The following is a 26579-nucleotide window of genomic DNA, read 5'->3' on the forward strand; positions in this document are numbered from 1 at the left end:
AGAAAAGCTTCTTACAGGAGACGTTACAGGTCTGTGAGAGCCAGAGATTTTCCTTGTTTGAGGTGACCAAATACTTATTTTCCACCCTGATTTACGAATAAATTCTTTACAAATCCTACCATGTGGATTCATGGATTTTTTTTTCACATTCTGTCTCTCACAGTTGAAGTGTACCTCTGGTGCAAATTACTGACCTCTGTCATCATTTTAAGTGGGGGAACTTGCACAATCGGTGGCTGACTAAATACTTTTTTGCCCCACTGTATATATAAATACAGAGACAATATAAATAAAATATACCAAGGGGATAAATAGAATAAATAGGAATAAAAAATAAAAATACAAGTGAATTGCACATTTCAAGTATTGAGTCTATTGCACTGTTGACTATTTACAAAAGTATTGCACAAAAGGTATTGTACAGTGAGGTGAAGAGGCACTACAGCTTAGTTGTTCCCCCCTCCTTTGTCCTCCTGTTTCCCCTCCCTCTCCCCTCCAGAGAGGAGTTAAACAGTCTGATGGCGTGTGGGACAAAGGAGTTTTTAAGTCTGTTAGTTCTTGTCTTTGGGAGAAGCAACCTGTCACTGAACAGACTCTTCTGGTTGTTAATGGCCGTGTGCAGAGGATGCCTGGCATTGTCCATAATGTCCATCAGTTTCTTTAATGTCCTTTTCTCTGCCATTGTCACCAGAGTGTCCAGCTTCATGCCGACCACAGAGCTAGCCCTCCTGATCAGTTTCTCCAGCCTGGATGAGTCCCTCTTTGCTGTGCTGCTCCCCCAGCACACCACAGCATAGAAAAGTACTCCAGCAACCACCGACTGGTAAAACATCCTCAGGAGCTTCCTGCAGATGTTAAAAGACCTCAGCCTCCTGAGGAAGTACAGTCGGCTTTGGGCTTTTTTATACAGGTGCTCTGTGTTGCATGACCAGTCCAGTTTATTGTCCACCCACAGCCCGAGGTACTTGTACTTGTTGACCACCTCCACCTCCTCCCCCTCTATCTGAACCGGCAGTGGACCTGCTCTAGACCTCCCGAAGTCCACAACCAGTTCCTTAGTCTTTCCTTAGTCCTAGTATTTGATATAACGCTTAAAGTAGCAGCGTGTACTTTGCCTTATAAATGCCCCCACAACTCAACAAAAGTCTTTACTCACTGTTGTTCCAAACGGCACGTCTCTTTGAGTCATGTATCCCAGCTGATGGTTTCCCCCTTGTGTGTGTGAGTGCACGTGTGCGTGCACGCGCTGAGGCATATGATTCATTTACAGTGGAAAACACTGTGTTTTCCGAACATGGATAAATTATTTCACAACTGGGGCAGAGGCACATTTCACCACCGCCATGCTGTGCAAGATGTGTGTGCAAATTAAAAAGGACACAGTATTATGGATAATGGAGGATAGACAACCAATCCTATGGCCGGGCACCGGCAGCTAACGAAGAAGCATTTGGAGAGCAAGTCCTAGCCGCAAGCTCTGATAACAAGAGAGTCAATTTAGAAGGAAATGTTAACAATAGCTTCAGTGGCAGCTGATACCTTCAGCGCGCCCGTTTCTTGTTCTACCTGAACTGGATATTATTATTAAGTACTGCATGTAGTACTTAATGAACCCCAGCAGTTAAATAACACAGCAGAGTGTTGATTTGTGCAATATGTTGTGTCTGTTCTTCTTTGCACGTGTGCTAGCCTGCTGCTATTAATAGCAGACCTCAGCAGCCGACCCTGCATTAGCACATGTTGTCAGTCATCACGCCAGATTATGACCTATCAGACGCTGCCATCTGTGAGAGGAGGGTGGGGTTTTCAGCTAACTAACTTGGAGACTGGCAGCGATACATAACTTTTATTTGCATATCTGTACAAGGCTAACTTAATCTTTCCTAGTAACCTGTTCATTTATGCTTTGTGATTCTCTCCTGTGTCCTTTGGGCACCACTAAGCCACAGACAATCGCCTACATAAATGCCACCTGTTAACAGGCACACATCCACACATATGGGCATACGGTGCACCCACGCCAGGGGCCAACTTGAGGATAATTTTAAATCCGCTGGCATTTTGTGCATACCTCCACCAGAGGCAAGCTGGTGTTGGGTTTGTTGAGGCCCCACCAGATGCACTAATCCTGGTTTGTTGCTGACTGTGAGGACCTAGAAGCCCAAAACCAACGAGTCGGACATGCAATGCACCCTCACAGAGGTCACAGTCTCCAGGTTGAGTCTTCTGGAGGACTGCATGCAACATTAGTACAGCAATATTCATCTCTCACGCTGCAAGCCCTGAAATGCATGCCTAGACATAGACTGCTCTTCCAGACCCTGGATTTGAATATAAAGGCATTTTAAGCTGTGCGAGAGTGCAGTTGTTAGGAAATTATATTTACGTGTGCATGACTTCTTATGAAAAGGGAGAGTCGGAGAGGGTGTGGTGCATTTCTGCATATTAGGCAATAGAACAGCTGACAGTACGGGTTGTACACACACGCACAATGAGACTGCTGCTTTGTCATCGAGTGTTTACCACTTCCTCCCCCTCTCCACACGTCTCCTCCCCCCGTCTGTATATAGTATAGTACTACATGCTCCAGTTGACAGCTCATGCCGAGCCAGCACATTCCACATTATTACTACTTCAGATGTTTGTGGCCCAGAAGAGTGCTGATTGGCTGAGCTGCCTCCGACACTGACGCCACTGGAGAACCAATAGAGCTGGCTCTGGGAAGCAGACAGTTTAAAATGAACTCCCTCTGTTGGGCAGTGTAGAGAGAGGCTCAATTCATCTGTTTAGAATAAAAATGTTTTAATGAAATTAAAGGGTTTGAATTGGACATAATCCCACCAGCCATTATATTAATTTATCAGTTATACAAACCCTTCCTGTCCTACTTCCCAGTTTCACCTCTTCTTCAGTCACTTATTCTCGCCTCCACTTTCCAGCAGCATTATTCAGACAGAGGCTCTGCTGCCATACAGCCTGTCGCTGCCACACGCTTGAGTAGACACAGTAACACAACTTAGCATTTGCTCACTTTTACACACAAAGGGATGGGTTTCTGTTGCATTTCACAGATGATGCACAGTACAAAACGTTCTCATTATTACAGCAGACAAACACACACACACACACAACCAGTTTGCTGCTGCTCCCTGGCTCTGCTCAGCTGTGTGCGGCGTTGGAAAGCATCCAAAGGCTTGTAACAATATTTTGCAAGCTATCTGAGGGTGGGGGTGTCCTTTCAAGAAAATTCCCAGTAAATGTAAGCTTGCTGAGTCACATGGAAAGTCCTGTTCTATCTGTTCTTTATGGTGTGGAGTTTACAGGTGTGTGTGTGTCTGTGTGTGTGACTGTATAAACTTTTCTTAGTTTACTAAAAGAAAACAAGTCAAGTAGAAAATGCTGTCACAGTTTATACCAGTGCGTCCCGTAACCTCCTTTGGACCTGGTGAATCTTCTGGTCTTCTCACTGCCTCACAGAGAGGCAGTGATGAAGTTACTCTACTGTAAGTTACTCTAATACAAAGTGGACCACATCAGTCCAGCTCTGAGGTCCTTACACTGGCTGCCTGTCCGTCAGAGGATAGACTTTAAAGTTCTGATGCTGGCCTATAAAGCTCTGAATGGTTTAGGACCAAAATACATCAATGACCTCCTGACCCAGTATGAACCATCCAGATCCCTCAGGTCATCTGGATCCGGTCTTTTATCAGTTCCCAGAGTCAGAACCAGACACGGAGAAGCTGCATTCAGCTTTTATGCTCCTTATATCTGGAACAAACTCCCAGAAAGCCTCAGATCAGCTGAAACACTCAGTTTATTTAAATCCAGGTTGAAGACTCACCTATTCTCAGCTGCATTTGAATAAAGCACCAAATCCACACTTTAAGCTTAAATTTCAAAACTTACATTTAACTACTGATTTTATCTACTGTTCTGATTTTATCTGTTTTGATTTTATATACTGTTGTTTGTTTGTTTGTTTGTTTGTTAATTAGTTAGTTAGTTAGTTTATTTGCTTGTTTTAATCAATTTTAAATCATGCTTTTTATTTGTTCTTGTTTCTAATGTCTCTGTAAAGCACTTTGAATCACCTTGTTGTTGAATTGTGCTATACAAATAAACTTGCCTTGCCTTGCCTTGCCTTACTGTTAGTGACGTTTACACCACTGAATGAATTTTGTCATGTCTTTAAAGGTGTTTTGTGAAATGATGATCCCACATAGTATCATAACCTCACAACCTTTCTAGTTCCCCTCACACTTAACATTCAGGCACAGAGTATTCAGCACCTAAACAATTCGCTTAGAAGGTATCTCTGTTACACAAGCCATAGGTGAGAAAATATTTCACCATAACTGTTAAATGTAGGCTAACTACTCTGTGTGTAAGTTTGCCAGATCAACTTTATTAGACAAATTGAATCAATTAAAATATATATAATACATATTAAATATGTTGAAAGCTATTATGGTGTCCATTTGTTTGCTAACAGGCATATAGTTTGGTCAGCCTTTGTTTCTGTATAAAACATGAAGGTAGCCACTGTCACCTGTTTGTGAGCCCAGTTTTGAAGCCTGACAGGATGGCTTTATGGCCACCGCATGAAGTCAGAAGTGACTGCATTTAATCAAGATGACTGAATGCTAAGTTATTGTTTAATGCTAACTAGCTTGGTTAGCAAGTTGCAGTTTGTGCTAATTCATGCTAGCTAACTTACTTATTGGAAAAAATCACTCAACATTCAGCACACACTTCTTTGACAGTCTGTTAGAACAATTAAGAGCATTCTGAGCCATTTAATTTTACAAATAGATACATAAAAACACTAAGTGCAAATAGCCTACGCAAGAGAAGGAGTTCAGTTACGTGAATTAGCATATTCAAAGCCTAGCTAACAGGTACAGACTACAGACAGGTGTCAGCATGTACCTGTCAGTCAAAGCACCCGCACTTGTAATATTGTATATCATTTGGTTTTTAATAGACATGCCGCCCAAAACACCTCCCGCTTAGGGGTTGTTATGCTCAAACCATTTTTTTGAGCCAGGCTCTAAATTTGGGCATTTTTATATGGAAGTTTATGACGATTGATCAAGCCCCATCAGTGCAGAACGGCTAAAAACTCTAAATCCCAAACTTTTGTTACAGGAACTTTACTTCCTCTAGTGGCCACGTGAGGCTGGATCCAAAAGTGTGACATTCCCTAAAAGTTAACATTTTAAAAATAAAAACTTTACAGCATTAAAAAGTGTAGAGAAGAGTTTTTATGTAACTCTTCCACCTGGACATTAGACTTAGGGGCATAGCCACTTTTGACTGATGGATGCAGGCTGCTGGAGCTGATTGGGATCTGCTAATTGGGGTCAAAGAAGTTAACCTCTCTGCCATGTTTTTGCTGTTGGTGACATTTGAAGCATTTTAATGGATTAGCCTAACAATAATACAACATGCAATGTGGCTAAGGCCATTCAAGAAACTTGCGCTTCAAATTTGATGAGTGATGAAATTCTAGCATTTTTTTTGCCAGTTACTTCATTACCTACACTAATTAGCCGCTATGTCTATGCATTGCACCTGAACAGGCTGCAGCTTGCTAAGGAAGCTTAGCACTCCACTCCTGTCATCCATGGCTTCCAGCCCCCAAAACAAAGTGTGACAAAATATAAATAAATAAATGCTACTGCTGATGCTTTAAAATCTAGTGGCTGCATCCACTTTCTATGGGATTATACCACTTTTGGAGCCAGCCCAAATAACCACTGGAGAAACATCAGTCTTTCCAGCTCGATTCGATTTAGTGTTTTGTGTTTTAGATGGTGACTCCTTAAAGTTTGTACAAATTTCACAATTACAATAACAGACTGCATATAAAGGCAGGAAGTATGTGTGTATACTGTATGAAGTACAGTTCAAAGGCACTGTCACTAGTATGTGTACCAGTGAGGACAAAGTGCTGGTTTGTGTTGTGTGGGTGTGTGTGTGTGTATGGCCATGGCTGTTTGTCTTTTTCATGTGCATTCATGCACTATGTTTGTGTGTGTGCGTGCGACAGAGCACAAACAGAGAAAGCTGAGCTTTGCAGGGCATCTCTTGTATAATAACTGAACGCTTAAGTGAGGCTGGGTGAATTTTAATAGAGTTCTGCGGGGTATTCCATTGCCTCTGGTCCCACAGCTCAGAGATCAGAGAGAATTTTCAAGCATGGTGTCCCTCAGTCTCTCACACTCACTCCTTCTCATTTTCGCTCCCTTCCTCCCTTTCTCTTCGTCGTCTCTTCCCATTTTGCACTCTCCCTCTTTTCTCATTTTGAACTCTCTTTTCCAATCCGTTCCTTCCTCTTGGGCTTTTGTCTTTCTCTTAATCCCTTTCTGTGTCTCACACTTTCTGTTGTTTTTCTTTCCCCACTCTGTCTCCCTGTGAAATTTGTATTAGAGCCACTCGAGGCGTAATTATTGCTAAGCCTCTCTCAGTTCCCTGGCACAGAGAACAACTCATGACTCTCTGCACAAAAACTTGCTACTGAAGGACGAACTGTGATGAACTCTTAAAATCATGCACAATAGCTGACAAAATGTTTGGATAGTTTTCCCATGCACAGAGATTATACAGCAGAAAGCTAATTTTCCCGTTGCCTCAAAGCCATTTAAGGACTTTAATCCTCTTTTTAAACTCATATCTAAGTTCTACTAGCTCAAAATTTATGGAGGGTGCTATACATTTATAATTCAGATGATGCATTTACATATGTTCTACCCCTGTTGGAGCTCCAGGCCACACACGTGGGCATCAGAGCAACCTACAAGTTGATCTAGTGGTCCCCGAAGGCCAGATTTTGCTAAGAATTTTTAAAAATAAAGCTATGAAAGAAATATACAGATGAAAACAGGAGGGTAAGCCACATCTGCTTTGGCAATAAAGACAATGAAATTAAAAGACTAGAGTTAGTAAAAAGTCGTGAATGGTGGCTGTGATTTCTCATTAGTGTCATTTGTGAGCATGTTGGAGTGAGAAAGTTGGCAAGAGATTGGTGATGATTACTAATTCATTAGGATTAATGGTTGCTATTTAAAAACTACCATTCTGAGGAGAGCCGAACGAGCGTTGTGTCTTCCCAATGGGACCATGAGACAAAATATGCCTCCAGCTAATCTCTGCTTGAAAACGGCTCATAAAAATTCAACAATTTGGCACTAGGAAAAAAGTAGCTGTAGCTAAAGTTATTTATGAGCCTATGATAACTAAATAAGCTGTTTCTGAATAACAACTTGATCATGTTTTCTAAAGGACAGGCAGGTATCTTGAGTCTTTATGTGTGAGAGGTGCCAGTGGGAGCTATACCTGCTGTAGATTTCTTCACACAGTACTGTGCAAAAACCCCTCGTTTCTTTATATTTGCTTGGAAAATGGGAAACAGGTTCGGGGATTTATTGAAATATGTGCAACCATAAATGGAAATAGAGCACATAAGTCAAAAACCAAGCTTGAAAGTCAATATTTGGTATGACCATCTTTATTCTTCAACAAAGCCTGAACTCTTTTATCCAAGTTTTCCTTTAATTTCTTTAAGTAGTCTTCAGGAATGTTTCACCAGGCTCCTTGAAGAACATGCAATGTTCTTCTCTGGATGTTGGCTGCCTTTTGTTCATTTCTCTGTCAAGATGATCCCACACTGCTTCAGTAATGTTGAGGCTCTGGGGAGGCCAATCCACTGTGTGTTTTTCTGTCCAGGTATGCTTTTACCATACCACCTTTATTTATAAAGCACTTTAACATAAAACCAGAGTTCACAAAGTGCTGTACATGCTAAAAGCATAAGTAAAGAAAATTAAAATGAGATAAGATAAAATAAAATAAATAACTAAAAAACTAAAATAAATTGAAACATGTCAAAACAAATTGAGTCAACCCCTCTAATCAATGCCAAAGGCTTCAGCGAATAAATATGTTTTAAGAAGACTTTTAAATTCAGAGAGAGAAGAGGCCTGCCTAACATGCAAGGGTAGATCATTCCACAACTTTGGAGCAACTACAGCAAAAGCACGATCACCTTTAGATTTATACTTAGTTTTTGGTACCTTAAGGAGCTGCTGATTGGCGGACCTAAGGGAACGGGGAGGTGTATATGGTTGTAGTAGCTCCGAGAGGTAGGGGGGGGGGGGCCAGGCCATTAAGAGATTTAAAAGCAAATAAGAGAATTTTAAAAACAATCCTAAAATGTACAGGTAGCCAGTGGAGTGAAATTAAAATTGGGGTAATGTGCTCAAACTTTTTTGTTCCAGTTAAAAGACGTGCAGCATTTTGCACAACCTGCAGGCGCCTAATGGACGCATCACTAACCCCAAAATAAAGTGCGTTACAATAATCCAGCCTAGAAGTAACAAAGGCATGGATTACTGTCTCAAAATGCTGTTTCGATAAGATAGGCTTTATTTTGGCTAATTCCCTCAAATGAAAAAAGCTAGATCTTACAACAGCTCTGACCTGGCTTTCAAGTTTAAGATTTGCCTCTATTTTAACTCCCAGATTAGTGATGACTGGTTTAACATACTTTTTATGTATTGAAAGTGTGTTTGGGATCATTGTCATGCTGAAAAAGGAATCTGTTACCTGTGGATCAAAATCTGATGGTACTTATTTATGTTCATTTTGACAAGATTCCCGATATCAGCGATGGAAAAGCAGTCTCAAACCACGACAGAGTCTCCACTGTGTTTTACAGATGGCTTTAGATTCTTGCTGTTGTATCTCTCTGTCCGATGATTTGAACCAAAGGTTTCAAGCTTGGATTCATCGTTCCACAAGTATTGGTACTTATTTGGTATTTGGCATACCTCAGCCTTTTCTCTCTGCGTCGCTTCCTTAAGAATGGCTTCCAGTCAGCCTCCCTTCCACTGACACATATCTGATGAGGCTTCAGTGAACAGTAGATGGATCACCTGGAGAGCCAGATGCATCTCTCAGGTCCTGTGTCTTGGATTCCTTCCTATTTCTTAAGGATATGACTTTCAGATTTCATTCATCTGCTGTAGATAGCTTTTTACACACACTTCTTTGTCCAGTTTCCTCATATTTTGTAATGTAAGATATAAGACTTTAGATAGTAGCTCTTTGGGAATTACCTTGTTGTTGCAAAAATACTGTTTTATGTCTGTCAAACTGTGTTAAATTCAGAATCTTTGGTAGATTCAACTAAAGAAATGGGAGCAAATGATGTTTTGCTAAAAATCTGTTAAATTGGTTCCTTGCAAAGTTATTTGTTAGGTCAGTAATAAGTGGCCCAGTCTTTGGTCAGGCACAAAGACTGCACTAAAAATGAGTAAACAACAGATAAATAACTGAAGACCTTCAGAAAGCTACTCGAGACCACTTGTCTGGCTCTTTGGAAACAAAATAAGGAAATGACAGGTGGATCAAGAGTTTTGCACAGTAAGTAGAATCCAAACGTTTTGTTCAGTTATGACTGATTCAACTGGAACCAGTGCTGTACCATTATGGTTAATGAGTCTTAATTCCAAGTCACTGTAGTATTACAAAAGAGCAGTGCTATGCACAGTAACACCACCTGTAGTGGAATATACTAACCAATCCATTTTCTTAATTACTTATCTGGGGCCTATCCCAGCTGTGACAGGTCATGAGGTACAGCGCACCCTGGAAAAGTTAAATACAGAGCCAACAGAGACAGACAGACAGTCATCCCCCAAATTAAACACGACACAGAATTAATGCTAATGGCACTGGAGGTGTAAATCAGCAAATGTTTTCTTACAAGTTCATCTACTTAAAAGGTGGTCGATTGTGTTCACAGCTGGTTTCTGCTGCCCCCAAGTGTCCATGGGCATCACCTACTGCAGGTTTAAAGGCTTAAAGAATCACTGTCCTCTTCCCACTTGTTTAATGGGGCTGCAAAGTTACACTTCTTCACTTCTTTTTTTCTAAACATAGACCATAATGTCCCCTGTACTGAATACATAAAACCATATACACAAACAAAGTATCCCCACGCGACATAATTCAGCCTGTCTTTATATAATTAACTTTATTTTTTAAAATCAAAGGGAAATGTTTCACTGTCCTATGCAAAAGCCTTTTGATTTCTCTTGTCTGTCATGAATGTAAGACTGCTACCTGTTCAGGGTTCATGTCTGACACACACCTGTGGCCTACAGGACAGGAATTGAGGGAGTGGCTGTGGCTCAGGAGGTAGAGCGGGTCATCTACTGATGGGAATATTGATGGTTTGTTCACTGTATGTGTATGAATGTCAGAGGATAAAGTGCTTGTATGAATGGGTGAATGGGCCTCACAGTAGAAAGCAATCTGAGTGCTCAGAGTAGAAAAGCACAATAGAAGCGCTGCTTCGTTTACAAAGATGATACAACAGGATGTTAGGCACAATAAGCAAGATGGTTCGTATTTCTAGCATCTGCGCCTCAGCCTGTGTCATTCTCTGCTGCCCTCATGTGGCCTGGTCCCAAGTGTGCAGCAGTTAAAGGATGTCAGTTCTCAACGTAAAGACGTCAGTATTAACAGCTCTATGAAAACAGGAACTAATAGTGTGCAGACATGTGATGGGAAACAACCTGACTGAGTGCTTTGTTGGAAGGACTGTTGCTGTTGTTCCGACTGGAACTATACTTTACTTTAATTCAAAGTGCCTTTTGTGGTAAAGTGCAAACATTGTCATGACGTGCACACCCAAGTGAAACTGATTCATAAATGTATTCTGAAGATTATCTGTCAGTGTTGTTGTCTTTTCTTTCTTTTACCCTTTGGTCTCTTAAGGGCCCTTTTGTTAGTTGCTTTTATGACTGGAACAAATGTATCAGACTCTGTAGTAAAAAGCAAACTTTTCTGCTGTTATTTTATTACCGCAGTACATCTTCAATCCTTCCTCTTTCCACAGCCTAAATAACATTAAATATGACGTAATAACTGTTTAAAATCTGAAATGTCTTTTTCCATTCGATGAATTGTAACCAGTTTCATCAGTGTTTGAACTTGTTTTTCCTCTGAAGGCTGAGAAGTCATTTTTACTGTGGAGAGCGTAATCTCCTGTGTTAATAGCAAATGTAAACTTTCATTATGGCTACTAAAATGTTTTATTCATATTTTTAAAGAATAGATGCTTTAATGTATTTTTATTATAAAAAACAGAAACTTCTGTTAAGTTTCTGGTTGCGAGGGGAAATCCCAGGTGATCAGCAGTTTCTGAAATACCACCCTTAAAATCACTTAGATTACATTATTTATGCTCTGTTCTCAAGATCGATTTGAACTTCTAGCAGGTCGTCTTAACTATGTCTACTTGTCTGAATTGCTGCCCTGTGATTGGCTGATTAGGTGTCTGTGTTAGAAAACAGTCCAACGGGTAATCTAACAAAACGAGTCTTTACAATTGAAGAGTAACAGCGGTCATACAAACGCGGGTCCTTTCAAAATAAAAGCTGCCCTGAGTCACAAAAGCTACAAGACTGACGAGAGAAAACATGAGCAGAGAATTTAGAAATCTATTTGCACTCCGTACCCCCCCCCCCAAGAAATTGGACAACTTTATGTCACCACATCAGAAAAAAACACTTCATTAAATGGTCCGTGGGCACATAAAAACAACTCTTAAATGTTCTTTTTCAGCATTAATAAATCACAAAGAAACTATCAGCATGTTAGACATTTGACTGATCATTGTTGGCTTAAAGAAAGAAAGAGGCTGCAAAGTGTCGTACTCTAATAACAATGCTGCCCATGTGTTTGCAAGTTGCCAATACGTTAAATTATTTATAACTTTTTCTTACAAAGTATTAAAGAACAGTTAGCTTCAGTTTGTAGAAAAATGAAACAATCACACAATAGTGGACATGCACTTTAGTGGTACAAAAATCTTGCATACTGCAACTACATAATCACAAAAGGTAAAAGTTATCAAATCCTTTCAGGGTCACCAAAAAAAAAAAAGGAAACAGTAGATTGTGTCATACAGTAGCGCACTTATTAAAATTCACATGAGCTGCGGGATTATTCCACGACAACAAGCTTTCCAACTTTACACACTCTGCGATGAGCAAAAACCTCACAATACTTTAGTTTTGTCCTCTGAGCTTATTTAGAGCGATACAGTGGTGAGAATTAAAGGTGCAATTTGTAAAGAGTGTTCTGTTTCTCAGCCTGACTCAGGACTGCAGATGGACTTTTCCTCCAGTTTTATTTTGGGGACAGTAGGCCATTCAGGAGCCTCGCATGCCATCTTGCTTTGCATATACCAGTTGTGCATAGAAAAAGAGTGACGGATGACTCAAACCTTTTTACTTGCAAAGTTTGTTAATTTGAATATAAAAATTTTCTGCAGAGGCTGACAAAAACAGTCATGTTCTGTCATTTAATTTTAAAAGGTAAAACGGAACAAAATTGCTCTTAAATAAAAAGCAAAGCACACCAACAAAATGTGTTTTTTTAACTGCTCCTTTAAAGTTTCCTGAATGTGTCGCTCTTTTATGAAAGTGCATGTTAGAGCACCTCACTTCATAATATTGCTCTTATTCTTTTTTCATAAACATATGACACTGAAAAAAAACAACACTGATGTTGTTTAGCTAACTCACGTCTACTTGTTTGCACTTACTTTGCTGCTTTCCTGTGCTCTGTTTCACATGGAGACACACACGAGCTATCGGCTTTAGAAATCCATATAATAGGTCGGCCGGGCTGCCTAAAATACACAGACAGCCAGTGTCCAATCAGGACTTCTCCCTGGCTTTCCCTCTCCACCAATCTCAGCTTTAGACCTTCTAGCTTTGGGACACAGTAACAGCAGTAGTGTTCGTGCAGTACTGATGAGCCTGTTGGCAGGTAAAGACCAACTGAGCCAGGGAAAAAGACTAATGCAGTGTCTAACTGTGCTGGATTGCACGACTGATAATCATGCAATCACCAAAATGCTGATATGTGAAGATTTAACTTATATAGATTTTTGTTTGCACTGGACTTTTTATTGTTATTTATTTTAACAGCAGATCAACAGCTGTTTGTGTTTGCTATCACAGATGCTGTTGCAGCATTGATATATTATAAAGCTAGCTAACATCATGTTGTAGGATCCAAGCCTCCAGCTGTCTGTGTCACCTACTGCCATTAACGCGCACAGGACACACTGTAAGGTCAGTTGTAGGCTGAAACCGAAACCGTCCAGCGCTTTTGTCCAACCCCGTCCACCACTGCATTTATAATTTCATCTCTACAACATAACATGTAGAATCTGACATAACTTCAGAAACTTTGAAGGATTTCATCACATTGTGCTGACGATTCCACTTAATTTTTAAATGTTTTTAATTAAACATCTTACATATTGCACCTTTAAATCCCTTACAGCAGGAGATGTTTCTCATCCCACTGTACCAGGTCTACGTCTGTATACGTTTCATTTTATAGAGCGTTCCAAGTTTTTCCCAGCAAAGTCACTCTCCTCTGTGTTAGTAAATCTGAGTTCGATAAAATTTTCTAGATACTCTTTAAACAGAAGTCTAATACTGCTATCTGCCTCCTCTGCGCTGAACAACTATGGTCCCCGCCACAATGTCGTACACAGTCCTGTTGTGCTGGAAGAAGAGGAGGGTGATAAAGACAGGGAAGAGGAAGGCAATGGAGAAGTTCTTGTTCAACGCCCGCACAGTAGAGCTGTGAAAATCGAGAGAGACGAGGCAAAATATGAGCTCAAACAGGGACTTACTGAATCCCACACAGATGCTCTAAAAGAACTGGAAACAACAAATAATATACTTTTTTTAAAAACTTTTTAATAAATATAAAAATAACTCAACAGGGAAAAAAACCAACATAAAAAGTGTGAAGACTCACGCTGAGAAGGACACGTTGGATGCTGGGACCACAAGAACACAGTTGGGTCGTATAAGGGTGGACGTATCGCACGTCACCACCCGCAAGCCGAGCAGGAACTTTCCTGGCGTAGCTCCACCAGCGCCCCAAATACAGATGATCTGATTGGACGAGAACAACAAACATCACACCGCTTGTCACCGAATGTCGTTCGGTAGGAGAATTACGAAAGACTTTCATTTCCATGTCTTGCAACGTATATTTAGCTGCGCTGTTCTGGGAACTACCCTCGCCCTCAGTGTGCATACATGAAAAGGTGGAGGCTGGAAGAACAGCAGCAAGGCCCACAGAACAGAGCAGGCATCAGTGGTGATAGATAATATTGATTAAGTCACAGTTGGTGTCAGATGGGTTGCAAAGCAGCCAGCAGATGCACAAACAAAAATAACAGTATATAGTAACAATTAGTGAATTAATCAAGAGTATAATTCCAGCTTTTGATCAGCCCCATGCACAACAACCACAGTCAGAGACCAGTTGAAGGGGAATATTTAGATAAGCTTGCACTTTTCAGAAAATGTGCCTATTTTAATGTGTGAAGCGTTAAATGAACTAATGCTAGGCTCAAGTTTTTATTGCCCAATATTTCGCAGTGCAATACACATGGCCATGAAAATAAATTACTCAAGCTTTTATTTATTGCATAACTAATCCCGGCCCAAAACATTAACAGGACAAGAAATTTGTTTTCAGTATAGCACAAACAAGCTCAGAGGCAGAGAAGGAAACATGCCATATGGTGTGAGTCTGAGCAGAGGTGCATGAATATCCCAGAGCTGGCTCCCACCTGGGAAAACAAGACAATATCGTAATTCTAACAAGAGACGGGATAAGTGACTTAATCGCAGGCAACTATGAATGCAACGTTGCATCACTGTTCTCTGTGGGCGCCGCAAAGAACTCTGACGCTGCCTGTTCTCATTAAACAAGAGAACGTGCTGCTGCTATTGGGTGTAAATGAGAACAGTGCGAAATGTTATTTATACTCTAACAGGTGTTCTGCTTTAATTCGCAGTTGCACAAGGAAAACCTTGTACACTCTAAAATGTTATTAAATGTTATAAAACAGAAAGCTTAGTTTGGGTGAAGATAAACACACGCTAGCATGCAAATTTTCAATATTAATATACTTCTGCACATCACTTAACCGAGCATTTATCAAGGCAATGAGAAATGAGACTCACCTCGTAGACACACACCAGTACCCTGTAGACCAGAGCAACAGCCATCATCTTCTGCAGGTCCTCCAGGGACGTGTTCTCATCTATCTCCTCCACAATGAAGTGGGTGATAAATTTGGCAATGTCCCTTTAAAGAAGAGAGACAGTTTGTCTGTGCAAAGCGGCATAACTTGGAATTCAAGCAGATTGAGAGGCCTCATTTAAAGTTGAGTCTTTGCCCGTTTATCCTGGTGTTTTTTACTCACTTCATACCACTCAGATACATGATCCATAACACGATGGTGGCTTTCACACAAAACAGGATGAAGAAGTCCACAGTCTCTGCGAGGAACCTCTGGAGAGGAGAGGGGATGGTGTACTCTTGTCCTGCATGGCAGATGAAAAGACAACAGAACAGCCGTTTTCATTACCATGGCAACTCAAAGCTTCATAAACTCATAATCATTCACATATAATCAGTGAACAGACACTGCTGACAGTCACAAGAGAAAACAGAGGACGAGGAAAAACCTTGAAAGACTCTTAAGCATATAAGCTCGTTTCCTCTAGGTCATTTACTTAAGCCTGGTCAGACTCATGACCTAGCTTTAACACAGAGCTGGGTCTTACATTCAATTGTTACTAATCAGATTACAACAAATAAGCAACAATAATCAGCCCGGATGATTTTCCTGCTTTAAAGATTACATTTTGATTACTTCCATAAATTCTTATTAAACTTTTACTAATCATAATGCTTTCAATTCATAAACAGTAATATATATTTAGTATGTGCACCTCTTGTGCAGTTCTTATGAGGGTAATTTAAAAACGTTTAAAGAGAAACTTACATTTGTGAGTTGTTTAAATATGTTTAATACTGAAGTAATGTAAAAGTATTCATGTAGACTGGGCAGCATGTGTTGTAATTAGCACTTAGTAACTGATTCGCGCTGCCAAACCTGAGCCCTACCTGCCTGAGGCGGGTTCCCGTTCTGCTGCTGACCAGGACGAGCATCGGCACCCGGGAGCGGGTTGGTGGCTGAGCCCAGCTCGGTCCCGGCAGCCAGGTGAGGAAAGGAAGCTGCGGGGGATGTGACAGGATAGTAGCTGTACCAGCTCCTTGTGTCAAATGCTTGCTGCCCACTGACGGGTGTACCCGGCGGCGTCTGAGCGCTTATCCCCGGCGGAGGGAAGGGGAAAGCTGACAGAGCCACCCAGCTCTGCCAGCTGGCGTACCCCCAGTAATACTGCCACATCCACTGCTGCAAGTTTGCGCAGTATTCCGCTGTAGCGGTGCTCCGAGGCTGCTGTGCGTCACTTTCAGGACCGCTGCTGCTTTTTTCGTCCGTCATAGCCGCAAATATACCTCAGCGTCCTCACAGGCTTGCCTGAATTTGGCAGGAAAACCGTTTAAAACGCGTTTAGCCCTCAGGTAATCCTCCCGGTGCCCCGTTCATTAGCTCCCGGCTGGTGCAAGGAAGCCCCGGCTAAATGTGTTTGTAAATACGGGGACTTCCGGGACCACTCACTGCTATACGCCGCGCCCTGAGTCTGTGTCGTTTTATAATATTTATGAAGCTCAAATTAAAGACTTGTGTGTCTTTAAAACAATACTATCTACTCTATCAGTGCTTCATTTATCATAAATAAACACCGTGTAATCACAATGGCAAGAAACTCTATCCCCCTGCTGTCATTAATGGTATGAGCCATTTAAAGGATCATTCTGGGGTTTTTTTGTTTGTTGTTATTTTATTCAGGTTCCTGTGGATACTTGTCATACTTTGAAAAGTACATTTCTTCCACCTTTGGCAGCCATAGCAAACATTTACTGCTTTTGATTTTTAAAATTATGCCCTTTATTGAGCTGTTAATTTTCCACAAGTTCACAGCACAAGTTTTAAATGTTTACCGCTAGTTTCCAGTTGTAGTGTGATTTGTGTTAGTGTGCTGTGTCTACTTGCTTCCACTACTGGCATCTCTTCCTCACATCTTAGCTCCTTTGGAGAAGGGCAGGAAATCCACAGCATCCGTCTAGAGCATGGGTCTGCAACCTTCACAGTGTTTGTTACAATACTCTGTTACATCCTTCATGGAAACTGTATTCCCTGATGGCTGTGGCCTCTTTCAGCAGGATAATCTTCCCTGCCACAAAGCAAAAGTGGTTCAGGAATAGTTTGAGGAACACAGCAACAAGTTTGAAGTGTTCACATTGCCTCCAAAGCCCCCAGATATTAATCCAAGTGAGCATCTGTAGGATATGCCAGACACACAAGGCCACCTTGCAACTTAAAGGACTTCATGAAATGTTAACAACCTGGTGCGAAACACCACAGCGCACCTTCAGGGCTCGAGTGGAGTCTACGCCTTGATGAGTCGGGCTGTTTTGGCAGCAAAAGGGGGACCAATACAATATTAGACACATAGTCATAATGTTATACTTGATGTCTACAGTATATGTATAGCACGTGCAACATTACTCTAAGACTGCACCACAAGAGAGCAGCAGAGGTCTGTTTATGCACGTTCAACAATACCAAATACAAACAACAGCATTACCTACTCTGTATTTGTACACTTTTATCAACAGTGACTGTATGATGTCTATTACAGTTAGGCTTATTGCAGTTTTTATGTTGTCTGCTTTAATTCAGGTGCATTTTCTGGGCTTTTCAAAATAAAATGATTCCTCACAGAACTTTTTTGACCATGTACATTCCCACCTCCTACCACATTAAGAGCTCACAAACATCTTAACTGAGTGATTTCTGCAAAGTGGTCTGCCGCTGAGGTCACTGGGGTCAAAAAGTCTAAAACTGGCTAGTCAGCTGATGGAAAGCTGTGCTGCTTTCGCTCTCACAAACTCTTTCCCTCTCTTTCTTTTTAACCCCACTTTACAGATGTTGCACACGCCTCTCTCCCCTCCTAAATGTTTAACTTACTCACTCACATCAGTCTCTTTTTTTGTGTGTCTTCGCTGGCTATCGTTTTACTCCCCCTCCTCTCTGATTACCGGGGAAGTGAGGGCATTGTATTTGCTGACTGGGCTGGCCCGACTCTTTGGGTTAGGTGTTAGGTCTGCCAGATCCACATGATTGTGCCGGGCCTAGTGAATGGAGCCAGTGAGGCGAATGCCAATCCGCCCCCAATGAGCGTTATCCCAGTCGACAGAAACCATACGATGACTGTGCCCAAAAGTAATCAGGTCCAAATAAAAGCAGTGTCTGGCAAACGCTGACCCCCATAGAAACCCAACAACCTGGTGGAATTACTGCTGTGGAGGTGTGTCTGAGCGAGTGTGTGTGCTAGAAAAGAAATGAATGAGCAAGAGAGGTTTGGTGATCTGGTTAGTGGTGGGCTATGTATCACCCAGATAAGGAAGAATCTGTAATTTTATTGTGTAAAATTTATTTATAAGTTTCCATTTGTGGATGTGCTATAATGTCGTCCACGACATCTGAAGACTGTCAAAACTTTAGAAACATGAAGAGTAACTAAAATTATTACACAGCCTGTTTTTTAAAAAAATCTTCAAAGAAACCACAAATAAAAGCTTCGTTGGATTGTGTGTTTCTGCTACTGCAATCATATTGGCAATAACACCAAATATTACGGTACTGTGCAAAAGTTTTGAGTCATCACTTATTCTGGGGTTTTTTGCTTGGAAAATAGGACTTCAGTGCAGTGAGTTACTGTGTACTATGTGAGCACACATGGAAATATGGTACATAAGGCAGAAACAGAGTTTGTAGGATTCTAACGAGCTTAAAAGTTGATATTTGGTGTGACCACCTTTATTCTTCAACACAGCCTGAACTCTCTTCGACAAGCTTTCTTGTAATTTCTCTAAGTAGTCTTCAGGTATAGTTTTCCAGGCTTCTTGAAGGACATTTAACTGTCTTCTTTGGATGTTGATCTCTGTCAATATGATCCCCCACTTCAATCATGTTGAAGTCCAGGCTCTGGGGAGGCCAATCCACAACCGATAACGTTACATATTGTGATTTTCTGTCTAGGTATGCTTACTTACTGCATTGGCATTTTGTTTGAAGCTATTGCCAATCAGAGTCTGAGTGCATGGATCAAAGTCTGATGGTATTTTCTGTGTTGATAATTCCATCAATTTTAAGAAGATGCCACACACCACTGACTGAAAAGCAGCTGGAAGCCATGACACAGCCTCCACCATGTTTTGCAGATAGCTGCTGACACTGTTGAACCTCTCTCCAAACCTCCTCTACGCATACTGATTTTCAGTCCAGTTCTTGATTCGGTATTTCTAGCTCTAGTTCTTCTTTGCTTTGTGATTTCTAGTTCTTGGGTTTTGTTCCTGGGCCCCTCACATTTCGCGTAGGTTTAGTTCTGTCTTCATGTTTATTTTCTTGTTCTCCAGTCGTGTCTCATGTCGCAGTTTGTTACTCCTGTCCCTGTGCTCCTTATTCCCTCTGTTCAGTGTCAAGGTCATGCCTCTGTGCAGGTATTTCCTGTTTTATTTTGATAGTCCCTGTCCTGTGTGGTGTGTGTCTGGTTTAGTTTCTCTTTGTCTGATGTGTCCCAGCTGCGTTGCCACCTGTTCCCCATCCTCTTGTTGTCCTGCCTCTGTATTTAAATCTGTGTTTCTCTCTGTCAGTTGTCATGCCGTACCCTTGGTCTGCTGTGTTTCCTCCCTCTGTGTTCCAAGTAATTATAGTTCCCAGTTCCTGGTTTATTTTCTCATGCTTTAGTTTGAGTTTTTGGTTTCTAGTTTTGTTTTGTACTGTTTTTCACCAATAAAACTGCCGCTTTCAGTTACAATTCCCATGTTTGAGTCCTGCATCCTGCCTGCCACACAGCACACAATGACACTGTCTGAATAAAAAAAATTAAAAGACCTTCACAAAGCCTGGAGAAGTTTTGTTCAACAAGAGTTCGACTCCTTGTAAGGAATTTATAAAGAAACGAAGAGTGGCTCAAGACTTTTTCACGGTACTGCCTATAATGCTCATCCTGCTGGGATGTCACCATTGCTCGGATTTGGAGAGAATTAGATCACAGTGAGCGCCCATTTTAAAACCGCTGAATCTGCCTGTGCCCTTATTAGACCCCTATATTGTCAAGGTGAGATAAGGGAGGCACTTGGACTCCTCGAGTGTGTGTGAAGACACATGTTCTCCTTGTAAAGTCAACTTTGCTGTAGAGGAACACTAATGGCACTTAGAGCAGCCTCTCTCCTTTTATCTGAGGCAGCTTCTTAATTGGGTATTTCACAAGGAAAATATTTCTTCCTTTTGCACTCTGATTGTTTAGCTTTTGCTGGTGCGCACACTCACTGCCCTACATGGAAGACAGGCCCCTTCATTTTGATTATTCCTTTTGTTGTCTGAGCCACTGAAAGTATCTGTGCACAACACAGAGTGTTCATAGCTGAGAGGGCTTGCTGTGTCTATAAAGGATATGGACAGTTCTTCCAGACACACTTAAAGGGAACAAGGTCACCAAATAACCTTAACTGCTCTGAAGTGCGCGATATGAGCTGAATTCTTTGTGTATTTGGTCTTCAGCGGTCAAAGATTCAGTCTCATTTCTGGCATATTTGAGTTCTTAAATATAAACATGTTTCTTCTCTTTGAGTGGCTTTGATGGATGAAAACCGGCACCCGCCCCGGCGTCTCTCTGTGGGATATTTACAATCCACAAAGGAGGATAGCAGATAAGAACTTGGCATAGTTCTAATTAAATTTAACACTGATAACACTCTGACATACTCAGAATACAGCGTCACCAGGCAATTACAGGGTTTAGCTTAGCAAAAACAGCTGGTCTTTATCAATTAGGAAGAGTTAAACACAGAACACTGAAAGCATCAGAGAATCAGCACTGAACCGTAAACGTGTGCGCTTTAGTCAGTAAAACTCAGCTGTTAATAAACTTATCAATATGGCAATTCTATCATTAAAATACAGGAGAATTTGACTGATAATTGATTTCTACACTAATCATCCACAGCATTAAAAGCACCTGTCTGGTATTTTTGGTCTCTTGTGTTGCTAAAATCATAGATTGTGGTTTTTGGGTTCAGTGGATTGCAGGGCATCACACTTCACAGATTGGGTTTGTTCCAGGGAATCCACCAAGTGTTTCCTCATATTCAGATTAACAGTTTGCAGACAGGGTCAGTGCCTCGGGCTCTTTGTTGTGTTCTAGAGCAGTTTTTTGATGCGAGGGAACATGTGAGGATATTTTATTGAGGGAGGCCACTGTCATCATGGAGCACTGTTGCAAAATGGGTAAACAGAAGACTCTTTTTGTATTTAGGTACAAAACCAAAGTCTATAAGGTGCAAAGAATCCACAAAGAAAGCAATTAGAATCCAAGAGATGAACTGGGAAACATATGGAGCAGTCAGCAGAATCTAAAAACAGACAAGGAGCACACCAAGCAGGATAACATGAAGGATTAAGAGACACTGACAAAGGGAAGATTAAGGTTATAGATACACACAAGGCAGTCGGGGAGATAGGAAACACCTGGAGAGAAAGGCACACCTGAGCATAATCAAGGTGACAGAAGCCACAGGAAGCAAAAATAAAGGCCAAGCAAAAGGGACTCAAAATAAAACAGGAAGCAGCCAAACAGAGAAACATCTAACACAGAGACCGGGACGTGACACAGAAGGGAGAGCAAAAGGCACAAAAGGTCACAGATAAACTATAACCAAGACTAGAAACCTAAAGTGAACTAAGAGCTCAGAATATAAGGAAATACTTACAAAACACCTGGAACCAGGAAACCATGAAGATCCTGAATAAAAATCAATCAAACCACGAGAAACAACTTAACTTTCACATGAATAGAAATGGGAACTAAAGACAGTTCAATAGACATGAAAGCAAAAAGGCAAACCAAACGGATCATATAAAACAACAACATTTGAAGTCTCAAACTTTAAAGCACGAGTCCCAGCCCAGTGAAGCTGACACAAAAGTGTCTTAAACTTTTAAACTGTTTATAATGGCCAGCATGGGGCGACTAACCTGGTTGCTAAAAGGCTTTGACGTGTGACCTCAAACAGTTTGCTAATGCGTTGTGGGGCTAGTTTCAGGTCACACTGAAAAAATGGAATTTTCATAATTATTATTTTCATCACATCTAGAATAAAAATACCAAACAGCTCAGCTCCAGGTTTGATAAGGGTAATACAATACCTAACCAATAAGGCACGTCATAATAGCTATGTCTATCTATTTATGCTGTCTATACTCGAGTCCAATGCATTTCAAAATGTAATTTTTTATTTTTTTTTACAGCAGACATTATAAAAAATGTTCACTGTTGTGTTTTATTTGTTTTTTTTTAGTCCAGTCCCTGCTTGAGAAATGTCTCGGGCTCTTTGGTTGTGTCAGTTTCAAACATGTGGAATAGTTTATGTTAAAGTTCCTCAGATAATACCATATCTCTGGTGTGGAGCCCGTTACAAAAGGTCATAACTCTGGGGTTTTCAAATGTATCAAAAAGTATCATGAGTTTGTCAAAAAAAAAAAAAAAAACCTAGTTTGAGAAATTCCTCTCATGGTCATGTGTGAACTCAAGATCTGGGAGTCTGCAGGCTTTTTGTCCTTGCACGTTGTGTCATAAACCACGCACTGCTTTAAGTTCTTACTGGACACAAAGGTTAGATTTGGAGTGCGTCTGTGATTTCAGGCATTCAGTCATCCAGAGAATGTGGGGTAAGGGGTCACCCGTATTGTTTTTAGAGGGTGGAGAGAGTGCAGCATGTGATTTGTGTATACATTACTCAGACTGGCCAAAATCCACGTGGCATTTAATGTTTCATGTAGTTTAAAGTCAGTTCTCACAGCTTCAAATCAGATTAATGCCTTTAATATCCTTCCCTAATTTCATGCAGGGATCAGAGACTCTTTTTAAAGAAAATGAGCAATTTTGTCGTACTAAATATATGTTTGTGCAGTCGAAACTTCAAAAAGCGAGAGCGCTGAAGAGGAACAACTTCATCTGCTGAGGCAGCAGAGGGAAGTCCTTGCTACCTTTGCCCCAAAGAACAGGGGGAAAAATCCCCTCTTAGTCTTATATGTATCAGTGAGAACCAATTAAGTAAATTATGTCTGCATCCCCAGAGCCTTGACAGGAACACCCAAGGGGAGAACGAGAGCACAACCGCTCTCCCACCAGCTTCAGTTTCGAGCAAATTCCCTCTCATCATCGTCCTCCTTCTCATCGCTTCCCTCGCCTAATTCTCTGCAGTTTCCTGCAGCTTTAATGTCCCGGCCTGTATTCACCTTTCTCCCACTGTTAGTACACAGTGGTAAGGAGGTGAGAGGTTAGCTCACGTAACAGTAACAAACCTCCCCTTCCTCTTCCCTTTTACATATCACACTCCCCTGTTTTGTTTTGTTTTTCCTCGCTCATTCCGTACAGCACTTTGTTCATATTCATTCATTCCACACCTTCATTGGTTTTTGTTTTTGTTTGGGGTTTTTTTTTTTTTGGGGGGGGGGGGGGGGGGGGGGGTGCTCATTTTAAATGTGCTCTAATCAGTGTTTGATCATCACATTGCATTTAGTTACGGTGGAACGTCAAAGAGTAGAATTCCTGCAGAAATTGCAGATGTTGCAGCTTGCATGCGCCCAATGGAGAAAGCTAGTAGGTTGCTGTCGTGGTTTACTCTCACCACTTTCATCTAACTGAGTCCTTTCTGCTCAGCACCAGCCAGACAAAATCAACACTTGGTGGTGTACATAGTGGAGCATTTAAGGTCTCAAGATCCAGATGTTTCCATCAGAAACTCGTAGATACAAAAAAAGAGTCAATATTAGCGCTCTAAGTCCAGAAAGTGTGCCAAGAAAATATCCTCCAGCAGCTTGAACTACTGATACAAGGCCGGATGGATCCACATTCTGACCCTACAATCTGAATGTCACAGCAGAAATCAAGACTCATCAGACGAGGCGACATTTTTTCAATCTTCTGTTGCTCAATTTTGGTGAGGCCATGTGAACTGTAGCCTCAGTTTCAGTTTGAATTACTGTTATCCTCCTATCACCACCGAGCAGTCTGACTGCTCTCCTCTGACCTCTGGCATGAACGAGGCATTTTCTCCCAGAGAACTACTGCTCACTGGATATTTTCAGACCATTCCCGGCCAACCTTACAGAAGGTTTTGTGGGAAAATCCCAGCAGATCATCAGTTTCTGGGATCTTTGCACAATCCAGTCTGGCACCAGGAACCATATCACGTTCAAAGTCACTTAAATCGCCTTTATATTTGCCTCAAAGAACAAATATTGTCATTTTTATGGCTCTAAATCAATATTTGAGTTAATCAGATATCATTATAAAATGTCTGTTTCCTCCAGTGTAATGAAGCGCTGCTGGCTCAGCAGACAAAATGATGACGAATTCTAAAATCAGAGCAAAAACCCCCAATAGACGTTTTGCAATATCTCACTTGTAATCTTCACCGCCACCGCCACCCACTCTTATTTCATTACACCGGTGTCTCGATCCAGACTTACAGTCACATGCTCCATTTCACTTTTTCATAATCAAAAGTGCCTGACGAGGCAAACAGCTAAAACAAAAGAGTTGACCGGCACAGAGTGCATGTTTGTTTAATGTGCAGCTGTGCATTGCAGGGAAGGCGGCCAAGCTGTTTCCCAGTGAGTTTCACACGGACTTTAACTCAAACAGCTGTAAACCCACAGGCCTCAGAGTAGAATAGAATAGAATAGAATAGAGTGTGTAGATGTTACACGTGAAATAAAAAAGCAACTGTGCTGTTTTTATAAATGAGCTTTTTGGATGGATGTTAAATAAGTCTTGCTTGAAAGGTTTGGGTTTATGGTACAGAAGGAGCTGTTTACAGTCCACTTAGAGAAAGGTCAGTCTGTGACTAATGGCTTCCGTTTTCCTCCCGCCTATCAGAGGCTGCCGTTATCTCTCCGCAGCATTGTGGGGAAGTGCCTGTTGCCTACAGCACGTTGCAATGTGTCCATCAAGCCAACTTTCCTGATGACCTATTGTTTTGTTTTGCTTTTAGCAAAGCTTTCCTATGAAAGTCTAAACTACCTGCATTCTGTCACTGATGAAAACTAACATCACATACTGAATGTACTTACTAGGAGTAATAAGGCAAACTGACACAAACGCAGCCAGTGTGATAATAAATCCTCTTAAGAGATGATAAAGATGCAAACATACACAAACTCTGCTAAACTCAAAGGAATAAAATCAATGTCTGAAATGTTCAATTCTGAGCGTCGGTCTCGTATTTTAACCTCCTCTGCTTTTTCCTGAAGTTAAATGGTTTGATTAAAAAATAGTGAAACTGTTGAATCTTCGTCAGACAAACCGCATAGCCTGACCTTTAAAATATCAGCTCCGTTCGGCCGTGCCACCTGCAGCAGAAGGTCAGTGCGTCCCCGTGCATCACTTATCCGCTGCTCTAGCCACTTAGATTCACACATTTTTGCTATTGTAAGCAGTGCGACGGAGAGCCTGCTGTATTGTCTGCAACAACGGGGCAAATATCTGTTCTGGAAGAAAGCAATCAGTTTTCAGACTGGAATGTCTGCTGCTCAAATCGTCAGGCTGGTAAATTATACCAATGATGATGTTGAAGCATTGGTTTGATGTTTGCTTTGTTTTCATTAAGCTTTCTAATTTCTGCAAACGTATTTCTTTATTCAGCGACTTCCTCTGTATGTATAGTGTATACATCTTTTGTTTTTGCCAGTTGGATTGTGTACTCTTTTGGCGTTTGAAGTTGGTTTTCCCTCACAGAAGTTCCGCTTAAGCTCTTCATGCTGTGGCCATAAAATAAACTGCTCTGCGTGTTGTAAAGTCACTGAGTGCTCTCAGAGGTCGCAGCGTGAAGAAAGCCTCGTGTGGACCTGAAATGGTTCTTCCCATCTGGCTCATTGTGGTCCCACACTTGTTAGTCCTCGCTCCCCCCTCTCTGGATCACCCCCTCCAGATTATAGATCACATGTCCTGTCACACAGTAGTCTTTCGAGTGGATAAGCCAAAAACTGTGACAACTGGTGGAGGATTCAGAGCAGAAAACACAGCCACTTCTGTTTATTGACTTTTTCTAAAGTAGGCCATCAGGAGAGTTGGCTTTCCATTCATTTATATGTCTTTGATCACAAAAATAGACAAAATAGTAAGCAGGTAATTACATTTCTATAGAGCTTGAGGTCTGAGCTGCAGTGTTCCCAGGGGTACCCATTGTGTAGAGACTGGTTTGCATAGTCTCGCTTCCACCATCCTTCCTCCTTTCAGCTGTACAATCACTCATGGGGCTGTTATTCTGAGGTAAACTCGGACAGGAACTCTTGTTGAGATGACTAGAAAAACATAGATTATTTGTTGTGTTCTCAAGGGTGTAATAGTGTTTCCTCGTATACAGTACAGAGGCCCATCAGAAGTTATATTTTGAGCTGCCTCTAAATATAAAGCAGTTTAACAGCATCATCTTAAAGAAGTATATAATTTAAAGATTAAACAGTGAGAATATGGACAGTC

General features: G+C 41.2%; 1 protein-coding gene across 1 annotated transcript; it reads right to left on the reverse strand.

Moving 5' to 3' along the window:
- Positions 1-11566: 11566 nt before the first annotated feature.
- On the reverse strand, positions 11567-16553 carry fam8a1a (family with sequence similarity 8 member A1a). Its single transcript, XM_004549201.3, has 5 exons — positions 16027-16553; positions 15320-15440; positions 15078-15201; positions 13855-13994; positions 11567-13674 (listed from the first exon to the last, which is right to left on the reverse strand). The coding sequence occupies exons 1-5, from the start codon at positions 16406-16408 to the stop codon at positions 13530-13532; spliced, it is 912 nt and encodes a 303-aa protein (XP_004549258.1). The 5' UTR covers positions 16409-16553; the 3' UTR covers positions 11567-13529.
- Between the last annotated feature and the right edge of the window lie 10026 nt (positions 16554-26579).

Source organism: Maylandia zebra, linkage group LG22 (assembly GCF_041146795.1).
Source record: "Maylandia zebra isolate NMK-2024a linkage group LG22, Mzebra_GT3a, whole genome shotgun sequence".
NCBI classification, from domain to species: Eukaryota; Metazoa; Chordata; class Actinopteri; order Cichliformes; family Cichlidae; genus Maylandia; species Maylandia zebra.

What these genes read in the sequence shown, in the direction of transcription:
- fam8a1a (XM_004549201.3), bottom strand. Translation starts at nt 16,408, where the DNA reads ATGACGGACGAAAAAAGCAGCAGCGGTCCTGAAAGTGACGCACAGCAG. An exon ending in CGGGAACCCGCCTCAGGCAG is followed by an intron (nt 15,441 to 16,026) that starts GTAGGGCTCAGG and finishes TCTGCCATGCAG; the next exon opens with GACAAGAGTACACCATCCCC. An exon ending in TCCAACGTGTCCTTCTCAGC is followed by an intron (nt 13,675 to 13,854) that starts GTGAGTCTTCAC and finishes CGATTTTCACAG; the next exon opens with CTCTACTGTGCGGGCGTTGA.